This window comes from Astyanax mexicanus, chromosome 25 (genome assembly GCF_023375975.1).
Source record: "Astyanax mexicanus isolate ESR-SI-001 chromosome 25, AstMex3_surface, whole genome shotgun sequence".
Classification (NCBI taxonomy): Eukaryota; Metazoa; Chordata; class Actinopteri; order Characiformes; family Acestrorhamphidae; genus Astyanax; species Astyanax mexicanus.
In genome coordinates this window covers 9,057,076-9,080,938 of record NC_064432.1, presented here as the reverse complement: position 1 = coordinate 9,080,938, position 23,863 = coordinate 9,057,076, and the positions used below count along the sequence as shown (strand labels likewise).

At 42.6% G+C, this 23,863-nt stretch overlaps 1 protein-coding gene across 1 annotated transcript; it reads right to left on the bottom strand.

The window, feature by feature from the left end:
• Positions 1-23,758, bottom strand: LOC125787877 (CD209 antigen-like). Its single transcript, XM_049472691.1, has 6 exons — positions 23,496-23,758; positions 19,967-20,210; positions 14,856-15,000; positions 14,125-14,249; positions 240-346; positions 1-139 (listed from the first exon to the last, which is right to left on the bottom strand). Exons 1-6 carry the CDS (start codon positions 23,684-23,686, stop codon positions 1-3), a joined length of 951 nt encoding a protein of 316 aa, XP_049328648.1. The 5' UTR covers positions 23,687-23,758.
• Between the last annotated feature and the right edge of the window lie 105 nt (positions 23,759-23,863).

Sequence of the window (23,863 nt, the reverse complement as noted above, 5' to 3'; positions counted from 1 at the left end):
TTATATTCTCTTTTCACAGATCCAAAAATACTGGTTATTACAGGGATAATCAGCCCAGTTCTTCACAGGATCAGACCCATAGCCGTATAAACCACAGTCCTCATCTTCGTAATTATCGGGTTGTCCAGTTTTCCAGAACCTATCAGAGAGAAGGAGAGTATCAGAGTGTTTATCAGAGCAGTGAGGAGTGAGAGTCAGTAACTGCATCATGATCAGAGTTCAGTTCAGGAGTCTCTTACCCAGTGATCAGTTCTGATCCGTCCACCCATTTCCAGACCCCCTCTGTTTCACCGTCACTCAGACCAATCCAAACCTTCTGATCTTTTATCAATGTGTTAATGAAGACCTGTTGAAGACATGTCATCATTTGAGCATTTAAAATTATTCTATAAGAACCAGCACTCTTCCACCTGTAGGAAACCTGTGAGATCAACAGCACTTAACTGTGCTCTTCTAACTGTGTTCAATTGTGTTCTTCTAATCATATTCTTCTAACTCAGTTCTTCTGACTGGACTCTTCTTCACTGAATTTGTGTTTTAAACACAGTCCACAGTCCGTCTTATTAGCTGCACTGATCATATAGGACACTGTAGTTCTATAATTACAGACAGTAGTCCCTCTATTTCTCTACATAATTTATTATCCTACTTTCACCCTGTTCTTCAATCTTCACAGAAACTGGATGAGGCTATGATTTCAGTGGTTGTTTTCATTTTGTTCTCAACTAATTACACAATTTATATCAGTAAAGATTTTTAACTTCTCTTCTCAACCTTTCTTTCATCGAGATCCGATGCGTGATTTACGTTTTCCCAGTGTTTATGATCAGTGGAGATAAAAAAATGAACAGAGGAAGTAGAAACAAAAAACTGTCAGAAAATGTATGTAGTTTTACAGTGCTTTACAGGTAAATAAACTCTTACTGCTGCGATAAACATTACTAAACAGTTTTATACATCTCTCTCTCTCTCTCTCTCTCTCTATCTCTCTCACCTGTTCTTCTCTGCTGTTGATGATCACCAGGTCTGATCCTCTCTCTCTGCAGTCGTTTCTGCTCTCTCTCCAGCTCTTCTTCTCAGTAGAGACGTAGTAAAGACTGGAGCTGAAGTAGATCCACCCGTCTCTAACTGCTTTATCTATGGATGAAACACAAAAGCAATGCATTATGAGAAAACACCTGTGGTCACTTCTGGGTCACAAATGTTTGATGCTCTTCACAGTAAAACATTTTAACTCTTTTCTCTGGTTTATATGATTACAATTCTGAGAGATGTGAAACAGAGCTGGCAGAAAGAAATGAGACACAAATGTGTGAGTTAACCTGAAAGAACGTACAATTCAGACTTTACAGGTAAGATACAGATTTAATGGAACACTTAAGATTTAAGGCTGTGATTCTGTTTTCAGTGCAACAACACTGATAAAAATTTGAACGTAGAAAACAAAAAAATGATCCGAATGAATAAAAAGTGCATCTGAAAATGGAACTGAATGCACTTAGACTGTTTTATATTTGCACTTGATGAACACCTTCAAATAACACTTTACGAGTACAACACGTTGTGGATTAAATGTAACTCCATAGTGTAACGATGTGGAATGTTTTAGTTGTACAACTCTGTACCAGTTTAACCTCAAACCAGTGTTAGAATGATGTTCCTAATAAAGTGATTAAGAACTGCAATTAATCACTAACCCAGTTCAGAAAGCCTTCTCTGGAGCCCATCTCTCTCTGCCTGTAACTGGTCTCTCTCTGCAGCCAGGTTGGTGTAACTGGTCTGTAACTGGTCTCTCTCTGCAGTCAGGTGGTTGAACTGGATCCACAGCACTGTGATGGCAGTCAGCAGGAGAACACACAGCAGACCCAGACCCACTGCAGCCAGTCTGTAGCGTCTGCTTCCTGCAGAGCGACTCTCTATGAGGAAACACAGATACAAGAACTTTACTCATAGAAATAATAAGTACACTGAAATGCCAAAAGTCATAGGACAGCAATATGTAAGTTGATCATGAAGGGTTGCCTCAGGGAAAGGCTTCGACCTGCTCCCAATCTGTTAAAACCACCCCTTTCTACACTTGTGCACAAAAGCTTCACTTGACACCTGAAAAGGTAAAAAAAAGTAACTCTGCTGTTATATAATGGACAAAAAAATTGTTCAGTGCACACATTTTCTTTTTTGTGCTTGTGAGTTCCACAGTTGAAAAACCAGTTAAAACTGGCTGTTTTTTTTCTTCACCTGGTGTTTTTGCTCCCCTGACTTGTGACATTGATGTGACGCCATAGACCAGCGAACAACACAGTCCTGAGGACGAGGGCGTCTGGCCAGAAGCCAGATGTTGACACTATCCGTCCAGACTGAGACTCCTGCTAGCTGCAGAACCTTGGGTCAGACCTAACTGAGAACATGGTAGCCAGTAAGTAAGCACTGTGATGGTAGTCAGCAGCAACAGCAAATGGGCTGTTTAAAGGGCAATAACTGCTGCCCCAAATACTTGCTCAAAGCCACTGGCTGCACCTGTAACCACTTTTCCTGCACCCAACAGCCTCTGTGAACATGTGGCTGCATTAACGTCCCAGGCTGTCCGAGAGAGTGGACCAGGACAGGACATTTGTAACCCTGTCATGTTTGCATCCATGACCCTGGTGGCTGAAATCCTAGAAGAGGGGAGTGTTACAGGGAATAACAAGAGAACCGCAGACCCACTCCCACACCACGACACTGGTTAGGGGTATCCAGCTAAAGCAAATTGAACTGATTAACCCAGCTGGGCACATTTATAAGCTGTGATAATATGCAGATCAGTCAAACAATAATACTACCCCCTGCTGACATCTAACCATCTGCATCTCACTGCTATCAGATGCACACTGCTGCTGCTGAAACTCAACCAAGCCCTTCTGCCCTGCCTCTAAACCCATACATCACCCAGTGCCCCTCCCAAACTACCCCTCTCATTTTTTAGTCTTTTTCAAATATGAGCTTAGGTAGGGCTGTGCAATATATCGAATTTTGATCACGATGGCGATATTGGTGTCAAACGATCTCAAAATTCATAATATCGAATATAAACGATTTTTGTAATTTATCTGTGCTGCCGCTGCACTGGCGTGGCAGCGAATGGGTTGAGCAAAACATCGGCGTGTGGTACGTCATTGACGTCAGAACAGCTCTGGAGTCTCCTGCTCACTTCCTCTCCATTGAGGCTGCTGAAGAGAGTGAAGATTAGCAGCACTAATATTGGCTCGGAAATGGAAGCTACAGGGCAGGCTCAGTTAGTTGAGAAAAAATTAAGAAAAAGTTAGGTGATCTGGGACCACTTCAGTTTCGAAGAAAAAGACTCAGAACAGAAGAGAATCATCTGCAAGATTTCGCCAACACAACAAACTTATTCACCCACCTCAAGGTAAACCACAGAGCAATTCAGGACGACACGATAAAGAAAAAACAAAAAATAGACTATGCCAACGTCGCCTCAACCAGCAAGACCACCCAGTCATTAATGCAAGGCACACTCTACAACGCCACTCTGTAAGCCACAACTTCAGAGAGGCACAAGGCTCTCACAGAATCCATCGGCTATTTTTTAGCCAAATATATGCATGTTATCTATGCAGTAGAGGGTGAGGGTTTTAAGAAAATGATCTACGAGTTTGACAAGTTATGCTCTGCCCTCTCGACATTATTTTAGCAGAAATGTCCTGCCAGCGATGTACGAAATGTTCAGAGAGAAAGTTGCAAAAGAAGTGCTTGAAGCGGATCACTTCGCAGCAACGACAGATATTTGGTCTAGCCATACAAGCGTCAAGCATCACAACCGATAACGCCGCGAATGTGAACCTGGCTACCGAAATCAACGAATGGATGAGGCTCCAATGTTTCAGGCGTCGACCACGCTTGGCCATAGGTGAGTACTGAGTAGCAGTTATTCCAGTGTGAAATTACATATAACATAGGTCGGTAATAGGCGGCCCGCGGGAAAGATATGGCCCGCGACCATTTAACGTGTTCCGTGGTCACATTTTGAGAAAGTAAAATATATTAATTCATTAATAGTTTAGGTCAGTGCTGTAAAATGCGGTTGGCTGCTGGCTGTTCTGCGTGAGCACCGCGGAGAACGCGCGCGGCACTGCGCCTCAGTCTTGGTAAAAATAGTAACGTCGGTTGAAGTGTAGTTCAAACAGCAAAGCAATGATATACAACTATAACCACCATCTTTACTGAAATGTTATCTGACCAAGATTGCGGTAAAATGCGCTGCGCCTAGTCTCTTTCACAGCGCGCGGAACTGAGTTTAGAACCGCTACAAATAACCATATAAAACTCATTTCAGATAAATAAACTTTAGATGAGTAAGGACATGTAAAGTTAAACAAATATTGTCAAATATAAAGGACAGGTTTCTATTATTTTAAAATGAAACTAATGTCGGTTGTCTCCTGCGAGCCGATTTCTTAACGTCACGACATTTTAATCAACATATTATATAAAATAGGAAAAACAAAATACTAAACATATATAAAAAATATAATGTATAAAAATATAATCTAACGAATTTCAAAATATCAAAACGAAATTCTCAATAGAATTGAAGGAAACAGCCAAACTAATGTTACCAACAAAACCGCAAATATCCCAAGCAGCCTGTCAGCCGGACGTCAGTGTTAGCATATGAACTGAAGGCTTTGCTTATACACAACAAACGATTCAGACGTGCAATGTGAGCTGTCCACATCACCTGATTAAAAAATCCCACAGTGTCCGCCTGTTTTGGTAAATTATTTAATCCAAGCCTTCCTCTCAGCTCAGAGCTCACTTTAAATGCAGTATAAGCTCAATATAAAATAGTTCGTTTGTTTAGAAATTATTTTATATTCTTAAACCATGTTAAATTATATTCGATCATTCAGACATCATTCTTGTAGGCTAATTTACAGATTTTTCTTAAATAATAGATCTATGCTTCTTCAGTGTTATAATGTTAATTAACATAATTCTGAACAGATTTGGCTCATTTAAACAGCCCGGAAATGCTTTTAAAAAGCTCAGTTTCACCGTTCTACTTACTAAAAAAAGGGTAAGGTAATCGTAAGGTAACTTTGTTGACAACTTGAAGGTAGCTACCTAGACTGAAACCTGCCATTCTGTCCAAAACAATCAAACAAAAAACATGGACACTATGATAAAACATTCAGTCGACGAATTGGCTACACTGTTCTTAATTGAGTAAATGAGGGCTTATTAAAATATATCGTTTAAAATATCGTCATATCAATATTGACTGAAAATATCGTGATATTGATTTTTCCCATTATCGAGCAGCCCTAAGCTTAGGGCTAAGTCAACTGAACTCAGGGAGGTTAGTTACCCTTTAAATTGGCTTGGGTGTGGTGAATGGCAGCTTTATTCAATAAACGTATCTTTTCACTGTCCCTGTGTCCCTGAATCTACAGCTTCCTGTTTATCAGGTCCACAGGGGTGCACATCTATCCCCATATGGTACAAAATAAACAATGCTAATGTATATAATTTAACAAGTTAATAGGGTCCAACTTTCTCACACCCACATTTCACTGGTTTCTGACCTAAGAAGGCCTCTTGGTTGGAAACCTTTCTTTTGTAGGCTTTTCTTAACCAAGCAGTAACACTGGTGTCTGATACACTTGTTCCAACACCCTGCACACTCTTACACCACTACCACACATAACTGCTGTCAAGTACACTTATCAGTAGCCAGTAATTAGTAATGGTACCTGCTTGAGGTGTCTTCAGGATCCTCATTGTGTTGGTGTCATCCATCTCTGTGTTGGGGTCATGACCTCTAACAGCGTCTGCACTCTCGTAGATATCCACCACCATCTCCACTTTATCTCCTCTGTTAATCTCCTCAGATCCAATCACATCATCATAAACACTCAGAGACATGTCTAATCTCTAAAAGACTGAAACACTGAATTACTGCGTCTCTGTAGAAACACTACAGCAGTGCTGCACCGCTCACCTACTTTAACTACAGTAGTGCTGTTAATAAAGGAAGTGTCCAAGTGTCATCAACAATAAACAGTTTCCTGTCTGAGTTGAAGGTGTGAAAACAGCAGAGCTCTCCTGCTCTTTATTAAAGCTGATCTTAATCTCTCATACACGACTACATTTATGAGATTACAATATAAACTGAGTGTAACTTCTTTATGTATGTTTATATGTGTATATTCCATGCACAGTTCTGAAAGTACAGTACATCTATCACTCCACATTTCTAATGAGTGTTTTATCCACTGTTTTTTTTACACACTGATCAGCAGCAGCAGTTTGATTCTCTCTCATAGATGAACTGAAGACATCAACTGTTCCATTCAGAAAACTGAGAGAAACATATTCACTAAACTGAGCTCTGAAAATCCAGTATTTGCTCAGAGTTTCATAATCCTGTCAGGATCTTCAGTCAGGATTAGAAACAGGTTGAGTTTGGGTGTGATGTCATGATCAATCCACTAGAGGGAGCCAATCAGCAATTTAAATGCTGGATCTGAGGCTGATCAGTGATTTACAGTCTGCAGTAAAATTACAGATTAAAATATTTGATTAATCTTTGTGGTGTCTCTGGACAGGTCTGGATAAAAATTAAAGGAGTAATTTATAGTAAAAATAATTAACAGTAAAATATTGTGGAATTAAATATGGAGTAGAGGGTGAATAAGGTTTTTGTCAGTGGAGCCGCCACGATTCTCTGTGTAACAGTGAGAAAAACACAGTCTCAGATACGTCTCAGCTCCATCCTCTAACCAGCGCTGTTTACTCAGAAACTGAAAACAATTACAATTACATTACAATATGAGCGCGGGGCAGATGAAAGAGAAACAGGAGATTCAGTGTGTGAGAACCTTTACCCTAGCTCATACCAGAACTCAAATCTCTCTCTTTCTCTTTCTCTTTCTCGTTTCTTAGATTGATCTCTCTGATGAGATGTGTGAAAACTAATAAAAACTATCAAGCCCACTCTAAAAACAAATTAAAACTTACTGAACTGTAGGAGAAAAAACAAAATTAAATTAAACTATAATAAAAAATATGAAAAATGTAATCACGTAGCTCTGGGCGCACGTGAACTCCTCCGCGTTTGACTCGCAGCAGTGTGTGTAGCTGTTCTTAAAAATCATTTTAATGAAAGAATAGTTCTATGCTTCTATGTTACCGTGTTAATTAACATAATTCTGATCATATTTCGCTCATTCAGACAGTCTGAAAACAGACAGTTTATGGTTCGGGCAGAACGTGCACGGGCTCGGGCTGGGTCGGGTTGGATTTTTTGGGCTGATCTAAGCTCTATGCTGTGCTGAGTGTGTGACTCCATGTTAATTAGCTTGTGTATAATTGGATGTTTTTGTAGTTGTTATTGGAAGTTATACAGGTTTTAAGGGTCTGACCTAAAGCAGAGTGTTAAGGAGGGTATTTACATTCAGTCGCTGTATCACCATCAGCAGCCGGAGTCTGAGAGAGGACAATTGTCTGTGTTTTCAGCTCAGGTGTCTGTTGGCTGATGTATCAGATCTGGGGATCTGGTGCTTTCTTCTAAGTGTGTTCACTGCCTAGTGATTGGGTAGTTGGACTTACAAATTGCGTAGAAATTGGGTTACAATTTGGAATAAATACTTAACTATAGTACCTGTCCATTTAGAGTGTGTGCATTTGCACGTCCGTGTCAGCAGTTTAAAGTAAGTCAATGCATTCATTAGGAGGGATGTCCAAAAACATTTTAACATAATGGGTTGGTTTCCCAAAAAGAGGTTAAGCATATTCTTGTACTGCACAAAATTTGTGATTGAGATTTTTCACTAAAAGTAAAAACTGTGTATGACTAAGATTAATCAGAATGAATAACAGTGAAATGAGTCTTTATAGAACACTCCTGTTTTCAGCAGATTCTTGTTTTTGTCTTTATTTAATTAAACACTTTTAAAAAGAGAAGTTATTCAGGAGTAACAAAAAGGTAATATTACACACTTCTCCCACAATATCTACTCTTTATACTCTCTTTTCACAGATCCAAAAGAACTGGTTATTACAGGGATAATCAGCCCAGTTATTCATAGGATCAGACCCATAGCCGTATAAACCACAGTCCTCATCTCCATAACTGTTGGGTTCTCCAGGGTTCCAGAACCTATCAGAGAGAAGGAGAGTATCAGAGTGTTTATCAGAGCAGTGAGGAGTGAGAGTCAGTAACTGCATCATGATCAGAGTTCAGTTCAGGAGTCTCTTACGCAGTGATCAGTTCTGATCCGTCCACCCATTTCCAGACCCCCTCTGTTTCACCGTCACTCAGACCAATCCAAACCATCCCCCCTTTTCTCAATGTGTTAATGAAGACCTGTTGAAGTACAATAACTGTTTACACATTTCCAACAACCCACCTCTCTCCCCTCTGTAAACTATTTTATAAGAACCAGAACTCTGTTAGGTCAACAGCACTGAACTGTGCTCTTCTAACTGTGTTCAACTGTGTTCTTATAAACATATTCTTTTAACTATGCTCTTCTGACTGGACTCTTCTTCACTGTGTGTATGATCAATAGAGCTAATAAAATTAACAGTGGTGAAACAAGGAACTGTCATATTATTTTGACAGAACTAAGTAGTCATACAGTGTTTTAGAGGTAAATACACTCTTACTGCTGACATAAACAGTATTAAACATCTCTCTCTCTCTCTCTCTCTCTGCGCATGCGTGAGCGTGAGTGTTGGAAGGAGACGGAGGGTGTGTGTGAGAGCGCTTGGCGTTTTTGCCAAACTTTTTTTTTGTTGTTTACTTTCGTTTTCGTTTTGAGTGGCGTGAGCATGGCCTGGAGTGCGGCGGCTCGGAGGAGCTCTGAGGCTCCAAAGAGTTCGCCGTTTGAGCAGCTCTCCAGGCAGAATGGAGTGAAGTTCGCCTGTAAGGCGAGTATTGAGACCTGTTGCCTTGCTGTCGGAGAGCTCGTGGGACATGAAAACATGCTCTCCACCTCCCGCATGAACAACTCCATGGTTCTGTTTTTAAACAGCGTGGAAAGAGCGAACGACCTGATCAGTAAGGGAGTAATTATAAACGGTCAGCTCTTCCCGGTGTTGCCCCTCAGTACCCCCGCGAGAAAGGTGATACTGTCGAATGTTCCCCCATTCATTAAAGACGAGCTACTTGTCCGTGAGCTTTCCCGCTACGGCAAAGTTGTCTCCTCCGTGAAGAGGCTTAGTCTCGGACTTAAATCTCCCCTGTTAAAGCACCTGGTGTCTTTTAGGAGGATGGTTTTACTAAACCTGAAGGATGTGGAAGATCTGGACCTGGTTCTGAAGTTAAAAGTCGATGAGTTTGACTACACCGTGTACGTGTCCACTGACACCGATATAAAGTGCTTTTGGTGTGGACAAGCGGGTCATCTGGTGCGAGCCTGCCCGGAGAAGGCTAACGCGAGCTCAGGTGTGCCCGCGGGTGTTGAGCGCGAGTGGCCGGGTACCGCTGCTGCGGAGCCCGCAGTGGCCGTTCCCCCTGCGGCGGCTGCGGGCTTGGGCGCGGGAGATGCGCCGACTGCCCCGGGGTCGGAACAGGGCGAGGTGAGCGGGTCCGAGGCTGAAACGGAGGAGACTGGGGGAACTGCACGCGCCGCGGAGGCACCTTCATCATCTCCTCCAGCTGTGGAGGAGCCGCTCGTGGAGGAGGCGTGCAGCGCGGCGGGGGGCACTGAGGGGCAGACAGCAGAGGTGAGTGACTGCGATAAACCTGCCTCTGCTGAAGTTGTGGTTTTAAATGATCTGGAGATGGTGGATGAACCTGTTTTTAAAGTGCCAACTAAAAGGAAAAAGTCAGGAAAGGAAACAGGGAAAAAGCAGGCAAAGACTGAGGTCAGTGGTACAGATGAGGAGGTGAAGGGGAGTGAGGGTGATGATGAAGGTGAAAATGATGGCTCTGTTTCTGACTCTGGGTGGTCTGTGTGCTCTCAGGATGAGAGAATCCCTGTTGTGTATACTGCTGTACAAATTAAGAAGTTTTTAAAAGAGTCTAAAGGGCAGAGAGGTGTGCGGGTGGAGGATCATTTTACAGACACAGACCAGTTCATCCATGACGTTAAACTTTTAAGACGAGAGAAGGCTTTTACCACTACAGAAGTTTACAGATTAAACAAGATACTGACCAGCCTGCAAAGCTTGTAATGATGCTGTTTTTAAAGTTTTTTAGTCCCTGTTTTGGACTGGCCCTTGCCATCACTGTTTTATGTTATTTTATCATTTTAATGTCTGATATTAAGATTGCTTCTTTAAACTTAAATGATGCACGAGACCCCGTTAAGAGAGCAATGTTTTATGAGTTGGCCAAACAAAAGCGTGCTGATGTCTTTTTTTATCCAAGAGACGCACAGTGATGATGAAATGAACATAGAATGGGCAAAAGAGTGGGATGGCTTGGCCATTTTAAGTAATTATTCTTCTGTTAGCAGTGGAGTTGGTATTTTATTTGTGTCCAGTTTTATCCCCTACTCTTACACAGTAGATGAGATTTTACCTGGGAGGCTGCTAAAAGTAAAAGCCTGTTTTGAGAATGAGACCTTTGTTTTTATTTGTGTGTACGCTCCCACTCTAGGAGTGGAGAGGATGTTGTTTTTAGACAGGCTCAGCTCTGTACTCTCTGACTGTGATTTTACAGATTTTTTAGTCTTGGGTGGGGATTTTAACTGTACAGCTGATAGCCTGGACAGGAACCACCTGGAGCCACACACTGCATCCCGCAGGCGGCTGTGTGAGCTAATTGAGACTCATGATTTGTGTGACATATGGAGGAATTTACATGGTGTACAAAAGCAATATAAATATGCACATTCTAGAGATAATGCTCTCTCCCTGGCCAGGCTTGACCAATTTTATGGTTTTAAGCATCATTTATCTGTTTTTACGCACTGTTTTATTTCTCCTGTTGGTTTTACGGACCACTGTGTGGTTCAGTGTACTTTTAGAAAAAGTAATATTAAACCTCAGAGTGCGTATTGGCATTTTAATACCTCACTTTTAGATGATGCTAATTTTACAGAGTCTTTTACCTTTTTTTGGGATGTTTTAAAGTCACAGAAAGCATCTTTTAATTCATTACAGAGTTGGTGGGACGTAGCAAAAGTACACATTAAAGTGTTTTGTCAGCAGTACACTGTCAATGTCACTAGAGACATTACCAGATCTCTGAAAGCTCTGGAGATTGAGATCATGGAGCTTCAAGGTTTTACAGAACCCACAGGAAATCAAGAGCGTATTACAGCTCTTAAAAGAAAAAAGGCTGCGTTAGCTGATCTGCTAGGCATTACAGCACAGGGGGCGCTGGTCCGTTCTCGTTTCCGTAATGTAACGGAAATGGATGCTCCTTCAAAGTTCTTCTTTGGTCTCGAGCGTAAAAATGGACAGAAAAGGTTTATGCATGCTGTGCGAACTGAATCAGGGGATCTCGTATCTGAGCCTTCTGAAATTCGGCAGCAGACAGTCAGCTTTTTCTCAAAGCTGTATGAGAGTGAGCGAGCCAATGTACAGGGTGTAGAGGAGAGATTCTTCCCCCTTCAGGCAAAGATCACGTCGCAGTCTGCCAGAGCACTAGACGCTGAGCTCACTGTGGGGGAGCTGTATGAAGCCCTCCAGGGCATGGAGAACGGCCGGGCTCCGGGCATTGATGGCCTCCCGGTCGAGTTCTACAAGGCGTTCTGGTCAGTGTTGGGTCAGGACGTGCTGGAGGTGCTTCAGGCCAGCGTGCAGGATGGGAAGCTCCCACTGAGCTGCAGGAGAGCTGTCCTGACCCTACTGCCAAAGAAGGGGGATCTGACTTGGATGAAAAACTGGCGCCCTGTGTCATTGTTGTGTACAGACTGCAAGCTACTCTCAAAAGCATTAGCCTTGAGACTGGGGAAGGTGATGGAGCAGGTGGTTCACCTTGACCAGACGTACTGTGTGCCTGGCAGGTCTATTTTTGATAATGTTCATTTAATTCGAGATGTTTTGGCCGTCTCCAGACTATTGGGTTTGAAAACTGGTCTCGTATTTTTGGACCAGGAAAAGGCTTTTGATCGGGTTGAACACGAGTATTTGTGGAAAGTTCTGGAGAACTTTAGGTTCAACCCTGGTTTCATAGCTATGATCAAAGTTCTGTACAGTGACATAGAAAGTGTACTGAAAGTAAACGGTGGTTTATGCGCGCCTTTTAATGTTCATAGAGGTATCAGGCAGGGGTGTGCTCTTTCGGGAATGTTATACAGGGGGACTCGCACTGCCTGGGTTGTCATGGAGGACGGGTGGTTTTAAATATCTGGGAGTGTACTTGGGAGACAGCGATTATGAAAAGCAAAACTGGGAGGGAACTATTGAGAAGGTGAAGGGTCGTCTCAATAGGTGGAACGGGATAATCCCTCAGCTGTCTTATCGGGGTCGGGTTTTAATTGTGAATAACCTTGCTGCTTCGTTTTTATGGCATAAGCTGGCGTGTGTGGATCCCCCACCGAACCTACTTGCTGGCATTCAGGCTTTACTGGTGGACTTTTTCTGGGACCGACTGCACTGGTTACCACAGGCAGTTCTCTTCCTGCCCAAGGAGGAAGGAGGACAAGGGCTGGTCCACCTAGCCAGCAGGACTGCTGCCTTTCGCCTCCAGTTCATACAGAGACTGCTCACCGGCCCAAAGGACTTGATATGGAGAACAGTGGCATGCAGGATTTTACAAATGGTGGGCGGAATGGGATTGGACAGAACTCTGTTTTTAATGGATACTAAAGCACTGGATTTTACTGGATTACCTTTGTTTTACTGTGGACTTTTTAGAATTTGGAACTTTTTTAACACGTCCAGACTGGGTGAAACCTCGTTGTACTGGCTCCTGGAGGAGCCTCTGGTCTATGGGTCACGACTGGATGTGACGAGCCGGACCTCCCCCGCACTGGTCAGGACGCTGGTCATCACGAACGTCATGACGCTTCGTCGGCTGGTGGAGGTTGCAGGGCCTGGGTTGGACAAAGTGGAGAACCTGGCGGTGTGTCTGAGGGTGAGGTCCTTTAGAGTCGTGGCCCAGATCCTGCAGCGCTGGAGGTCTGCGCTGTCTTCTGAGGAGCGGGTTCTGCTGACAGACTTTGGCAAAGGAGTACTCAACCCTGATGGAGATGACCCCTTTCCCAGGGTCATCATCACTCCGGACTATCAGGGCTGTCAGGGACCACTCCTGGACAACACAGAGGAGCCGGACATGGACCTCAGCTCGGTGTCGGGTAAAAGACTGTACAAGACCTGTATGAAAGTTTTTAACAGAAAGAGACTGGAGACCAGAGCAGACACACCATGGCGTGATGTTCTGGGTCTAAATGATGAGGTTCACCCAGAATGGAGAGCGCTATATAAACCACCGTTAACTAAGAGAGTGGCTGACCTGCAGTGGAGGATTTTACACGGTATTGTCTCTGTGAATTCTTTTATTTCCATTTTAAATCCTGATGTCACTCAAGGTTGTCCCTTCTGTTCTCAGAGGGAAACGGTGTTTCACGCTTTTATGCACTGTTTTAGGCTATGTCCCCTTTTTAAGGTTTTACACTCTGTTTTTATGGCTCTTAATGTGGTTTTTACACCTCAGATTTTTATCCTGGGTTTTAAATATGTGCGGAGAGAGAGATTCAGGTGTCAGCTGATCAATTTTATCCTTGGTCAGGCTAAGTTGGCGATCTACATTAGTCGCAGGAACAAAGTGGCTCAAGCAGCTGACACCGACGCAGTAACAATCCTGTCTAGACTTGTCAGATCCAGGGTTTTAATTGATTTTAATTATTACAAATGTATGTCGGATCTTATAACTTTTACGGCAGTGTGGTGTTGTGGTGAGGCTGTGTGCTCAGTTTTAGATGATGAGCTCTGCTTTGCACCTCAGTTTTAAACTGCGAGGAATGATTTACGGTTATTTATTTATATATTTATTTATTTATTTATTTACCCATATGCTGTTGTGATCCTCTGTTTTTAAAATGATTATTTTAACGGCCGAGATGGCCTAAAACTGACTTTTAAGATTTTATAACACAATTTGGTTATAATAAAGTGTCGTTAAAAGTCAAAGTCTCTCTCTCTCTCTCTCTCTCTCTCTCTCACTTGTTCTTCTCTGCTGTTGATGATCACCAGGTCTGATCCTCTCTCTCTGCAGTCGTCTCTGCTCTCAGTCCAGTTCTTCTTCTCATTAGAGACGTAGTAAAGACTGGAGTTGAAGTAGACCCACCCTTCCCTAGCTGCCTTTTCTATGAATGAAATACAAAAGCAATGCATTATGAGAAAACACCTGTGGTCACTTCTAGGTCACGATTGCTTGATGCTCTTCACAGTAAAATACTTTTTAACACTTTACACTGGTCTATATGATTACGATTCTGAGAGATGTGAAACAGATCTGCCAGAACTTGTAAAGCAATGAGACACAAATGTGAGTTAACCTGAAAGTATGTATCTACAATTCAGACTTTACAGGTAAGATACAGATTTAATGGAAAGCTTTAAGGCTGTGATTCTGGTTTCAGTGCAACAATACTGAAAGTTCTAACGTAGAAAACTGAAAAATGATCTGAATTAATGAAAAGTGCAAGAGTAAACAAAATGCTAATTTCTGTTGCTGAATATGGAACTGAATGCACTATTGACTATTTTTATATTTGCACTTGATGAACACCTTCAAATAAACTACGAGTACAACATGTTGTGGCCTAAATATAACTCCATAGTGTAAAGATGTGGAATGATTTAGATGTACAACTCTGTACCAGTTTAACCTGAAACCAGTGTTAGAATGATGTTCCTAATAAAGTGATTAAGAACTGCAATTAATCACTAACCCAGTTCAGAAAGCCTTCTCTGGAGCCCGTCTCTCTCTGCAGTCAGGTTGGTGTAACTGGTCTGTAACTGGTCTCTCTCTGCAGTCAGGTTGGTGTAACTGGTCTGTAACTGGTCTCTCTCTGCAGTCAGGTTGGTGTAACTGGTCTGTAACTGGTCTCTCTCTGCAGTCAGGTGGTTGAACTGGATCCACAGCACTGTGATGGCAGTCAGCAGGAGAACACACAGCAGACCCAGACCCACTGCAGCCAGTCTGTAGCGTCTGCTTCCTGCAGAGCGACTCTCTATGAGGAAACACAGATACATAACTCATTTAAACAATAAGGATACTAAAATGGCAAAAGTCATAGGACAGAAATATGTAAACTGATCATGAAGGTGTGCCTCAAGGAAAGGCTTCAGTACGCCCACACTTGTATAAGTTGTGAAGTTGAACACTGGTCAGTGTTCTCATGGCAAGGTGAAATGAATTTATGCGAGTTGGCATGAGGTCTGGTAGTAGTGCAGATGGATGGAAACATCCTTCCATTTCTGTAGCTCTCTATACAGATATTTAACATTCCTCAGTCCACAGTTTCACAAGTGTAAATTAAAAGGTCCAATAAAACTGAGTCGGGGGGAGTTTGGAAAGGACAAGAGAAGGATATAACCGGAGAAGGGACCAGTGTGGCATCACATCAATGTCAAATGTTGGGGGCGCAAAAAAGGTGAAAAAATCTATCCTGCGAAAAAATTATTGAAAAAAAAAATTGCCTGTGTAAATTTCTGGTGAACAGCTCGTTCCAGGCGCTAAAGCCGGTGGCTTGTTCCACTTGCTGAAGCTGGGCTGACAGTGTTTGGCTTTTAGCATAGCTAGCTAACTGTCCTGCTGTCCTTCTTCCTCGCCCTCCTCTGTCTTTGCTTCTAAAAGAGGTTATTCGTAGAAGGCAGTGACTCACAAAACCTGAAGATATCAATCAATAGTAATGGCTGAGGAAGTTGACCATGACCCTGCTCCCAAGCTGTCAAAACCACCCCTTTCTACACTTGTGCACAAAAGCTTCACTTGAAATTGTTCAGGTGTGCCTGTCTAATTCCCAAACAACAGAATGCTTAAATCTGCTGTGTTTTTTTGCTTGGGGCACCCACATGCCTAAAACCACCCTGGATAGAGGCTTGGTGGAAAGTGGGCTGTTTAAAAGGCAACAAATGCTGCCCCAAATGCCGGCTCAACGCCACTGGCCACATGTGCAACCACTTTTCCTCCACCCAACAGCCTCTGTGAACATGCAGTCAAATTAACGTCCCAGGCTGCACGGGAGAGTGGATCAGGACTAACGAATAGGAACAGGAATAACGAGAGAACCGCAGACCCACTTCCACACCACTCCACCAGCTAAGCAAAATGAACTGATTAACCCAGCTGGGCACATTTATAAGCTGTGATATTATGCAGATCAGTCAATCAATAATACTACCCCTGCTGACATTCAACCATCTGCATGCCCTGCCTCTATAACCATACATCACCCAGTGCCCGTCACAAACTACCCCTCCCATTTTTAGTCTTTTTCAAATATGAGCTTAGGGCTAAGTCAACTGAACTCAGGGAGGTTAGTTACCCTTTAAATTTGCTTGGGTGTGGTGGAGGGCAACTTTATTCAATAAACGTATGTTTTAGTCTACAGCTTCCTGTTTATCAGGTCCACAGGGGTGCACATCTATCCCATATGGTACAAAATAAACAATGCTAAAGTATATAATTTAACAAGTTAATAGAGTCCAACTTTCTCACACCCACATTTCACTGGTTCCTGACCTAAGAAGGCCTCTTGGTTGGAAACCTTTCTTTTGTAGGCTTTTCTTAAACAAGCAGTAACACTGGTGTCTGATACACTTGTTCCAGCACCACACACTCTTACACCACTACCATACATAACTGCTGTCAAGTACACTTATCAGTAATCAGTAATTAGTAATGGTACCTGCTTGAGGTGTCTTCAGGATCCTCATTGTGTTGGTGTCATCCATCTCTGTGTTGGGGTCATGACCTCTAACAGCGTCTGCACTCTCGTAGATATCCACCACCATCTCCACTGTATCTCCTCTGTTCATCTCCTCAGATCCAATCACATCATCATAAACACTCAGAGACATGTCTAATCTCTAAAAGACTGAAACACTGAATTACTGCGTCTCTGTAGGAACACTACAGCAGTGCTGCACCGCTCACCTACTTTAACTACAGTAGTGCTGTTAATAAAGGAAGTGTCCAAGTGCCATCAACAATATACAGTTTCCTGTCTGAGCTGAAGGGGTGAAAACAGCAGAGCTCTCATGCTCTTTATTAAAGCTGATCTTAAATCTCTCATACACGACTACATTTATGAGATTACAATATAAACTGAATATAACTTCTTTATGTATGTTTATATGTGTATATTCCATGCACAGTTCTGAACGTACAGTACATGCATCTCTCAACATTTCTAATGAGTGTTTTATCCACTGTTTCTCACACTGATAAGCAGCAGCAGTTTGATTCTCTCTCATAGATGAACTGAAGACATCAACTGTTCCATTCAGAAAACTGAGAGAAACATATTCACTAAACTGAGCTCTGAAAATCCAGTATTTGCTTAAAATTTCATAATCCTGTCAGGATCTTCAGTCTGGATTAGAAACAGGTTGAGTTTGGGTGTGACGCCATAATAAATCCACTAGAGGGAACCAATCAGCAGCTTAAATGCTGGATCTGAGACTGTGAGGCTGATCAGTGATTTACAGTCTGCAGTAAAATTACAGATTAAAATATTTTATAACAAACTAAAGGAGTAATTTATAGAAAAAATAATTAACAGTTAAATATTGTAGCATTAAATACAGATTAGAGGGTGAATAAGGGTTTCTGCTGGTGGAGCCGCCGCGATTCTCTGTGTAACAGTGAGAAAGACACAGTCTCAGATACGTCTCAGCTCCATCCTCTAACCAGCGCTGTTTACTCAGAAACTGAAAACTTCATAAAGCTTTGTCTCGATCGTTCAGTCTGAGACGCTTCATCTGAAAGAGGGTTCTCTGCTCTGCGTCTCTGAAAACCTGTTTATTATTATAATCACACATCCAGCACATGAGCACAGTCACAGTTTGTACAGTTTGGATATTGATGCTCTAATGAAGGTTTTCAGAAGCTCCACCATGAGATAAAGGCTGGGTTTGGGGTTTAGTGAGGATCTGGACCAGTTCAGCTGCAGAGAGACGGTAGGAGAATGGTTTGTGCTGCTGCTAAATGTGTGTGTCTCCATGTTAATTAGCTTGTGTATAATTGGATGCTAATTTACTTGTTGTTGGAAGTTATACAGATTTAAAGGGTTTAAACTAAAGCACAGCGCTAAAGAGTGCATTTACATTCAGTAGCTGCATCATCATCAGCAGCCGGAGTCAGAGCGAGGCCAGTTGGCTGTGTGTGTGTGTTGGCTGATGTATAAGAGCTGGTGCTGTTTTCTGAGTGTGTTGACTGCCTAGTGATTGTTTTAAAAATGGGGTAAATTTTGGAATAAAGTTCTGTTGCTGTGCACTTAAGAGTGTGTGCATTTGCACGTCTGTGTCAGCAGTTTAAAGGAACTGAATGCATTCATTAGGAGGGATGTCCAAAAAACATTTTAACATAATGGGTTGATTTCCCAAAAAAGGATTAAGCATATTCTTGTTCTACACAGAATTTTGTAATTGAGATTTTCCACTAAAAGTAAAAACTATCTATGAATAGGATGAATCAGGCTTAATAATTGTGAAATAAATCTTTATAGAACACTCCTGATTTTGTTTAATTAAACCATTTTAAAAAGAGAATATATTCAAAAGTACCAAGAAAATTAATATAATTACACACAATACAGACTCTTTATATTCTCTTTTCACAGATCCAAATTAAATCACTATTACAGGGATAATCAGCCCAGTTCTTAACAGGATCAGACCCAAAGCCGTAAAAAACACAGTCCTCATCTCCGTAATTATCGGGTTGTCCAGTTCTCCAGAACCTATCAGAGAGAAGGAGAGTATCAGAGTGTTTATCAGAGCAGTGAGGAGTGAGAGTCAGTAACTGCATCATGATCAGAGTTCAGTTCAGGAGTCTCTTACCGAGTGATCAGTTCTGATCCGTCCACCCATTTCCAGACCCCCTCTGTTTCACCGTCACTCAGACCAATCCAAACCCTCTGACCTTTTCTCAATGTGTTAATGAAGACCTGTTGAAGAACAATAACTGTTTACACATTTCCAACAACCCAGACGTCTCTCACACAACCACACACACGATGATTTCAGCATTTTAGATTATTCCATAAGAACCAGAACTGTTCCACAGATTTCTATGATTATTGCACAGATATTTCACTAACAGAAATATTTAAACAATGTAGACCCCCCCCCCCCCTCTCTCTCTCTCTCTCTCTCTCTCTCACCTGTTCTTCTCTGCTGTTGATGATCACCAGGTCTGATCCTCTCTCTCTGCAGTCGTTTCTGCTCTCAGTCCAGTTCTTCTTCTCAGTAGAGACGTAGTAAAGACTGGAGCTGAAGTAGATCCACCCGTCTCTAACTGCTTTATCTATGGATGAAACACAAAAGCAATGCATTATGAGAAAACACCTGTGGTCACGTCTGGGTCACAAATGTTTGATGCTCTTCACAGTAAAACATTTTAACTCTCTTCTCTGGTTTATATGATTACAATTCTGAGAGATGTGAAACAGAGCTGGCAGAAAGAAATGAGACACAAATGTGTGAGTTAACCTGAAAGAACGTACAATTCCGACTTTACAGGTAAGATACAGATTTACTGGAACACTTAAGATTTAAGGCAAATTATTGCATCTGAATATGGAACTGAATGCACTTAGACTGTTTTTATATTTGCACTTGATGAACACCTTCTAATAGCTCTTTACGAGTACAACACGTTGTGGATTAAATGTAACTCCATAGTGTAACGATGTGGAATGATTTAGTGGCACAACTCTGTACCAGTTTAACCTGAAACCAGTGTTACAATGGTGTTCCTAATAAAGTGATTAAAAACTGCAATTAATCACTAACCCAGTTCAGAAAACCTTCTCTGGAGCCCGTCTCTCTCTGCCTGTAACTGGTCTCTCTCTGCAGTCAGGTTGGTGTTACTGGTCTGTAACTGGTCTCTCTCTGCAGTCAGGTTGGTGTTACTGGTCTGTAACTGGTCTCTCTCTGCAGTCAGGTTGGTGTAACTGGTCTGTAACTGGTCTCTCTCTGCAGTCAGGTGGTTGAACTGGATCCACAGCACTGTGATGGCAGTCAGCAGGAGAACACACAGCAGACCCAGACCCACTGCAGCCAGTCTGTAGCGTCTGCTTCCTGCAGAGCGACTCTCTATGAGGAAACACAGATACATGAACTTTAATCATAGAAATAATAAGTACACTGAGTTGACAAAAGTCATGGGACAGCAGTATGTAAATTGATAATGAAGGGTTGCCTCAGGGAAGAGCTTAGGTACACCAACACTTGTAAGTTGTAAAGCTGAACACTGATCAGTGTGCTCATGGCAAGGTGAAATTAATTATGGGAGTTGAGATGAAGTCTGATAGTAGTGCAGATGGACGAAAACAACATTCAGTTTCTGAAACTGTATGCAGATATTTAACATTCTTCAGTCCACAGTGTCACGTGTATAAATTAAAAGGTCCAATATAACCACAAAGTCGAGGTGAGGGGAGTCTGGAAAGGACAAGGGATGGATAGAACTGGAGGAGGGACAAGTATGGCATCACATCAGTGTCAAAAGTTTTTTCGAACTTCATTTTACTCCTTTTCAAGTGTTTTTTTTTTTTCATCTTGAATTTACAGCTGTCCTTTACATTATGTGCATTGCCTGGGGCTGCTCTTTTTGCTCCAGTGAAAGTTTCGCGTCTAAGTGTAGAAAAGGGGGGTTTTGACAGTTTATTGGCGGGGTCAGGGTCATCTCCCTCATCAAATGCTGTTGGCTGATAGCTCCAGGTTTTGTGATAGACGGCTTACTACCAATAGTCTGTTTCAGAAAGTAAAGATGGAGGAGGGTGAAAAAAGGACAACAGTAGAGTTAATTTCTGTGATGGTCAATAAATGAAAGTTCAACGAGACTTTTATTCGAATCCCCCTCAAGCGGGACCCTCACAGCCAGGTTTGTGATTCCTGCAACCAACAAAATATGAACCCTCAGCAACCAGGAAGCAGAGTTTCAGTCCAGAAAAATACAGAAAAAAAAGGATTCCTTTGGTTTTAATAAAGGTGGCATGTCTTTTCTGCTATGCTAGCTATTCTACCATGATAATCTTTCCACCAAATGGAAGGTAGGAATAACCTCTGATAATTAAGGGCATTATATAACAGCTGTTCACTTTCTTCAAATCATTAGGTGTGTCTGTCTAATTTGCAAACTGCAGAAGGTTTAAGTCTGTTATGTTTTTGCTTGGGGCATCCAAATGCCTTGAAACAACCCTGGATGGAGACCGCACTGAAAACATGGGGGCCAGTCAGGTGGTTGAACTGGATCCACAGCACTGTGATTGTAGTCAGCAGGAGAACACACAGCAGACCCAGACCATCTGCAGTCAGCCAGGTCTTGCGGCCCTGCAGCACCATCAGTCTTGGTGGAGATAGGGCTGTTTGAAGGGCAACAACTGCTGCCCCAAGTGCCTGCGCAATGCCATTGGCCACATGTGCAACCATTTTTCTGCCCCCCAACAGCCTCTGTGAACATGTGGCCGCATCCCAGTATGCACAGGAGAGTGGACCAGGACAGGACATTCATTACCTCATCACATTTGCCTCTAGCTTTCAGCTCCAGAGACCAGACACCAGGCTGAAATCTTAGAAGAGGGTAGTGCAACAGGGAAAAGCGAGAGATTTCACAGTACATATTGGAGTGCATGTGTCCCTCAATGAAATGTAACTCCCCAACACTTGCTGCACTCATGCAGCCCCAGACCATGGCATTTCCACCACCATGCTTGACTGTAGGCTTGACATACTTATCTTTGTACTCCTTACTTGATTGCAGCCACACATGCTTGAGACCATTTGACCAACCAAATGAATTAATCTTGGTCTCATCCGACCACAGGATATGGTTCCAGTAATCCATGTCCTTTGTTGACATGTATTCAGCAAACTGTTTGCAAGATTTCTTCTGTACAGACTTCAGAACAGGTTTTCTTCTGGGGTGAAAACCATGTAGACCGATTTGGTGTACTGTGCAGCGTATGATCTGAGCACTGACAGGCTGAACCCCCACCTCTTCAATCTCTGCAGCAAAGCTGACGGCACTCCTACACCTATCTTTCAAAGACAGCATTAGGAGATGATGCTGAGCATGTGCTTCTTTGGACGACCAACACAAGGTCTGTTCTGAATGGACCCTGCTCTTTTTGCTCAATTAGGACATTTCGGGGGCGCCGAGTGGTCCAGCGGTCTAAAGCGCTGCCACTATGAGCAGGAGGTCGCCGGTTCGAACCCCAGCTCATGCAGCTTTGCCATCAAGCTGCCGGCGTCAGAGGGAGCAAAATTGGCCCTGCTCCCTCTGGGTGGGTAGATGGCGCTCTCTCCCCACATCACTCCTACGGGGATGTCTGCAGCACAGGGCGTCTGTGAGCTGATGTACTGGAGCCGAGCCGCTGCGCTTTCCTCCAAGCGCGCTGGCTGCTCGGTAATGCTGCATCAGCAGCAGCTCGAAAAGAAGCGGTGGCTGACTTCACATGTATCGGAGGAAGCATGTGCTAGTCTTCACCCTCCTGGTGTGTTGAGGTATCACTAGTGATAGGGGGAGTCCTAATGAATGGGTTGGGTAATTGGCCGTGTAAATTGGGGAGAAAATGGGAAAAAATTAGAAATAAAATTATAAAAAAAAAAAAAATAGGACATTTCGGGGTGTAGTCTCTTAGGGGTGTACTCACTTGTGTTGCCGGTATTTTAGACTTTAATGGCTATATATTGAGTTATCTAAATCTAAATTTACACTGTTATATAACCACAGACTATTTTTCATTGTTCCAAAGTGTCCTTTTGTCAGTGTTGTCCCATTAAAAGATATATTTAAATATCTGCAGAAATGCATCTCCTGCATCTCACCGCTATCAGAGGCAAACTGCTGCAGCTCTGCCAATTGGCTCTCCCTCCTGCCCTGTCTCTAAACCCATACATCACCCAGTACCCCTCCCAAAGTACTCCTCACATTTTTAGCCTTTTCCAAATTTGAGTCACCTAAAATCAGGGGGGTTAGCCCTTTAAGATTATTTTGGTGTGGTGGAGGGCAACTTAACTTAATGCAATAAACATACATTTGAGTCTCTGTGTTTGTGTCTCTCTCTACTACTTCCTGTTTATCAGGTCTAAAGGGGTGCATGCTTATCCCCATACAGTACAAAATAAACAATGCTAAAGTATATAATTTAACAAGTTAATAGAGTCTTACTTTCTCACACCCACATTTCACTGGTTCCTGACCTAAGAAGGCCTCTTGGTTGGAAACCTTTCTTTTGTAGGCTTTTCTTAACCAAGCAGTAACACTGGTGTCTGATACACTTGTTCCAGCACCCTGCACACTCTTAGACCACTACCATACATGTTTAACTACTGTTAAGTACACCTTCATCAGTAACCTGTAATTAGTAATGGTACCTGCTTGTTGTGTCTTCAGGATCCTCATTGTGTTGGTGTCCTCCATCTCTGTGTTGGGGTCATGACCTCTAACAGCATCTGCACTCTCGTAGATATCCACCACCATCTCCACTTTATCTCCTCTGTTCATCTCCCCAAATCCAATCACGTCATCATAAACACTCAGAGACATGTCTAATCTCTAAAAGACTGAAACACTGAATTACTGCGTCTCTGTAGAAACACTACAGCAGTGCTGCACCTCTCGGCTACTTTAACTAAAATAAAGGAAGTGGTCAAGTGGCTCGTATAGTTTCCTGTGTGAGCTTAAGGTGTGAAAACAGCAGAGCCCACCTGCTCTTTATTAAAG

Coding starts and splice junctions, on each gene's coding strand:
- LOC125787877 (XM_049472691.1), bottom strand. CDS start 23,686: ATGTCTCTGAGTGTTTATGATGACGTGATTGGATTTGGGGAGATGAAC. Junction 15,001..19,966: donor CAGAGAGAGACCAGTTACAG/GCAGAGAGAGAC, acceptor GACCAGTTACAG/ACCAGTTACACCAACCTGAC. Junction 347..14,124: donor TCAACAGCAGAGAAGAACAA/GTGAGAGAGAGA, acceptor TGTCTTCAACAG/GTCTTCATTAACACATTGAT.